Source organism: Balaenoptera acutorostrata, chromosome 3 (genome assembly GCF_949987535.1).
Source record: "Balaenoptera acutorostrata chromosome 3, mBalAcu1.1, whole genome shotgun sequence".
Lineage (NCBI taxonomy): Eukaryota > Metazoa > Chordata > Mammalia > Artiodactyla > Balaenopteridae > Balaenoptera > Balaenoptera acutorostrata.
Window position 1 is genome coordinate 31,435,042 of NC_080066.1, and position 4,976 is coordinate 31,440,017.

General features: G+C 41.5%; 1 protein-coding gene across 1 annotated transcript; it reads right to left on the bottom strand.

The window, feature by feature from the left end:
- Positions 1–2,322: 2,322 nt before the first annotated feature.
- Positions 2,323–4,332, bottom strand: LOC103015340 (heat shock cognate 71 kDa protein-like). Its single transcript, XM_057544524.1, is given in 3 exon segments — positions 2,323–2,902; positions 2,904–3,629; positions 3,632–4,332. Coding segments are annotated over 3 exon segments (1,953 nt in total). The 5' UTR covers positions 4,319–4,332; the 3' UTR covers positions 2,323–2,362.
- Between the last annotated feature and the right edge of the window lie 644 nt (positions 4,333–4,976).

Genomic DNA, 4,976 nt, shown 5'->3' on the forward strand with positions numbered 1-4,976 from the left:
ATTTCAGTGGCTCTGTGCTGGTGGCCTTGTGAAAACAATGCCTGAGGGACACCAGGGCCAATTGCTAGCGTTTCCAAGGTTGAGACAGGACCGAGGGCAGTGCCAACAGTGTACTTTGTGAACCCACACAACAGATGACAGGTGACACAACAGAGCATGCTCACCAGTGAACAGCTCTGGCAGAGGAATAGTCAGTGGCTCATCTCCCAGTGGGAGCACTCCAATCCCATCTACCTCACACTGCAGCCCAGAAACGTAGCTCAGAAACAGATCTGGTGGCTTTTACTCCAACAACTAGGGAGCAGACCCTGCCCCTGACAGGGCAGTGACAACCACAGAGCAAAGAGGGGGCCCCACTCAATACCCAGTGCAGGCTCTGGTCACCACAACAGCAGTCACATTTCCTATCAATGGCCACCATGCACTAAGGAAAGACATGGCAGGCATCCACACTAAAAACAGCCCTCGTACCAAAAAATATTAAATCCACACAAGCTATGCAGGGATGTTCCCACATAAAAACACCCCTCCAAGACCACAGTAGATAACTGTTTCTCCTAAACTCATAGAGCAAGAGAAATATAAGTAAAATGAAGAAGCAGAGGAACCACTCTCAATGAAAAGATCAAGAGAATTCTCCTGAAAGAACACAGAATGAAAACAACCTCTTCAATCTAATAGACACTAAGTTCAAAAAGGAGATAATGAAAATACTGAAGGAATTAAGAAAGGCTATGGACAGAAATGCATATCACTGTAAAAAGGAACTAGAAGCTATAAGGAGCTGCCAAGAAACATTAGAAAATTCATTTGCTGAGACAAAAGCTGAGCTAAAGGCAACAAATAACAGAATGAATAATGCAGAAGAACGAATAAGTGATCTGCAAGATAGAATAATGGAAATCACCCAATCAGGACGTCAGACAGAAAGCCTAATGAAAAAAATTGAAAGCAATAAAAGAGACCTATGGGATAATATAAAGTGTGCCAATCTATGCATAATAGGGATCTCAGAAGGAGAAGACAGAGAAAAAGGGATTGAAAATGTATTTGAAAAAATTATGGCTGAAAGCTTCCCTAACCTAAAGAAGGGAACAGATATCTAGGTACAGGAAGCACAGAGGGTCCCAAACAAGATGAACCCAAACAGACCTACACCAAGACATATTATAATAAAAATGGCAAAATTAAAGAGAGGATTCTCAAGGCAGCAAGACAAAGAGTTAATTGCAAGGGAACCCCCATAAGGCTATCAGCTGATTTCTCTACAGAAACGTTGCAGGCAGGGAAGGAGTGGAAAAATATATTCAAAATCAAAGTTCTGAAAGGGAAAAATCTGCAACCTAGGATACTCTACCCAGCAAGATTATCATTTCGAATAGAAGGAGAGATAAAGAACTTCTCAGACAAGCAAAAACTAAAAGAATACAGCAATACTAAACCTATCCTAAAGGAAATATTGAAAGGCCTTCTCTAAAGAGAAAAGCAGTAAGAATCTATATGAAAGAGAAAATTACAATTGGAAAATAAATCACTTAAATAAGCCAGTACACACATTGAAAAAAAAAAAAAACAAAAGAAAAATTTTCTGTGAAAGTGCTGATAACCACAAGGAACAGTGAAAGGATAAACATGATGTAAAAGAGGACATCCAAATCCCAAAATGTGTGGAAGGAGAGGGAGGAAATGTAGATGTTTTCCCTAGAATATGTTTGAACCTATACGACTCCAGTCTAAGGCAAGTAAATATAAGAAGGGGTTAACACACGTGAAAAACACGGTAACCAGAAATCAAAAATATACAGTACAGTCACAAAAACCAAAAAGAAGAAAACATAAATATAATACAAAAGAAAACCATCAAAAAACAAAAGGACAAATAAAATATAAGATCAACAGGAAAACAGGGTTTAAAATGGCAATAAATACATATCTGTCAATAATTACCTTATGTTGTCAATGGACTAAATGCTCCAATCAAAAGACACAGAGTGGCAGGTTGGATTAAGATACAAAAGCCTAAAACATGCCGACGACAAGAGACCCACTTTAGGGCAAAGGGCACACACAGATTGAAAGTGAGGACATGGAAGAAGATATTTCATGCAGACGGAAATGACAAAGTCAGGATCACAATATTTATATCAGACAAAATAGACTTTAAAACAAAGACTATAAAGAAGGATAAAGAAGGACACTATAAAATTATAAAAGGATCAATACAAGAAGAGAATATTACACTTGTCAACGTATATGCACCCAATATAGGAGCACCCAAATACATAAAACAAATACTAACAGACACAGAGGGAGAAATCCTTCAATGTTGTGTGGAACAATGCTAAACCTATGCTAGGCTGGCTTAATCAACCTCTTCAATGGTGGGCCCAGAGAAGGCACCACCAGACGGAGGAGCTCCACCACCAGGGAAGCCCCCGGGCATTCCTCCTGGCATTCCTCCTGCACTCTTGTACAGCTTGGTAATGACGGGGTTGCAGACTTTTTCCAGCTCCTTCTGCTGATGTTCAAATTCTTCCTTCTCTGCAGTCTGGTTCTTATCAAGCCAGTTGATTATTTCATTACACTTATCAAGAATCTTCTGTTTGTCCTCATCATTAATCTTGCCTTGAAGTTTCTCATCCTCAACAGTAGCTTTCATGTTGAAAGCACAGGATTCAAGAGAATTCTTCAAAGACACCTTATCCCACTGCTTCTCATCTTCAGCTTTATACTCCTCTGCTTCCTGAACCATGCATTCACTGTCTTCCTTGCTCAAACGGCCCTTGTCATTAGTGATGGTAATCCTGTTCTCTTTCCCTGTACTCTTATCTGCAGCAGAGACATTGAGGATGCCATTGGCATCAATATCAAAAGTGACTTCAATATGAGGAACACCACGGGTGGGGGCCGGCAGGAGGTATGCCTGTGAGTTCAAACTTGCCAAGCAGGTTGTTATCCTTGGTCATGGCATGCTCACCTTCATAAACCTGAATGAGTACACTGGGCTGGTTGTCCGAGTAGGTTGTGAAGGTCTGCGTCTGCTTGGTGGGAATGGTGGTGTTGCGCTTGATGAGGACAGTCATGACTCCACCAGCAGTTTCAATTCCAAGGGAAAGAGGAGTGACATCCAACAGCAGCAAGTCTTGAACATTTTCAGATTTGTCTCCAGATAGAATGGCTGCCTGGACAGCTGCACCATAAGCAACAGCCTCGTCAGGGTTGATGCTCTTATTCAGTTCTTTCCCGTTGAAGGAGTCCTGTAGAAGTTTCTGAATCTTGGGGATGCGGGTTGAACCACCCACCAGGAGAATATCATGGATCTGAGACTTGTCTAGCTTGGCATCCCAAAGGGCTTTCTCCACAGGGTCCAGTGTGCCACGGAACAGGTCAGCATTCAGTTCTTCAAATCAGGCACGGGTAATTGAGGTATAGAAGTCGATTCCTTCATAGAGGAAATCAATCTCAATACTGGCCTGGATGCTGGAAGAGAGAGTGCGCTTAGCACGCTCACAAGCAGTATGAAGGCGACGGATAGCCCTCTTGTTCTCACTGATGTCCTTCTTGTGCTTGTGCTTGAATTCTGCAATAAAATGGTTGACCATCCGGTTGTCAAAGTCTTCTCCACCTAAGCGGAGAAGTGGGTATCTCCAGCTGTAGATTTGACTTCAAAGATTCCACCCTCAATAGTGAGGATTGACACATCAAAAGTGCCACCACCTAAATCAAGGATCAGCACATTTCTTTCTGCTCCAACCTTTTTGTCTAAGCCATAGGCAATAGCAGCTGCAGTTGGCTCATTGATGATTCGAAGTACATTGAGCCCAGCAATAGTTCCAGCATCTTTGGTAGCCTGATGCTGAGAATCATTAAAGTAAGTGGGTACTGTGACAACAGCACGGGTAACAGTCTTCCCAAGGTAGGCTTCTGCTATTTCCTTCACCTTTGTCAAAATCATGGATGACACCTCCTCTGGATAAAAACTTTTTGTCTCTCCCTTGTATTCTACTTGAACCTTAGGCCTGCCTGCATCATTCACCATCATGAAAGGCCAATGCTTCATATCAGACTGGAAAACAGCATCATCAAATCTTCGTCCAATGAGGCGTTTGGCATCAAAAACCATGTTGGTGGGATTCATTGCAACTTGGTTCTTTGCAGCATCACCAGTCAATCGTTCGGTATCAGTAAAGGTGACATAGCTTGGGGTAGTTTGGTTCCCCTGATCACTGGCAATTATTTCCACCTTTCCGTGCTGGAAGACACCCACACAAGAATAGGTGGTGTCAAGACCAATGCCAACTGCAGGTCCCTTAGACATGGTTGCTGGAGCGCAGGCCCAGATCCACTGGAGGAGAAAACAGCAACCTATAGAGTTGCTGCCGCGTTCAACGAGATAGTAGTAGGAGACTTTAAATACCCGACTCTCATTAACAGACAGATCTTCCAGCCAGAAAATTAATAGGCCAACAGAGATCCTAAATGATGTAATAGAACAGTTAGACTTAATTGATATTTTCAGGACATGACATCCAAAAAAGGCAGAATGCCCATTCTTCTCTGGTGTACATGGAACTTTCTCAAGGATTGACCACATACTAGGGCACAAAACAAGCCTCAAGAAATTTAAGACTATAGAAGTTATCTCAAGCATCTTTTCTGATCACAACAGTATGAAACTAGAGATCAACCAGAGAAAAAGAAATGAGAAAAAAAATTACATGGAAACTAAACAACATGCTACTAAAACACCAATGGGTCAACAATGAAATCAAAGAAGAAATTTAAAAATACCTTGAGACAAATGACAATGAAAACACAACTATACAAAATCTATGGGATGTAACAAAAGCCGTTCTTAGACAAAAGTTCATAGCAATACAGGCCTTCTTTAAGAAACAAGAAAAATCTCAAACAACCTAACCCACCACCTAAAACAATTAGAAAGAAGAACAAACAAAACCTAAAGTCAACAGAAG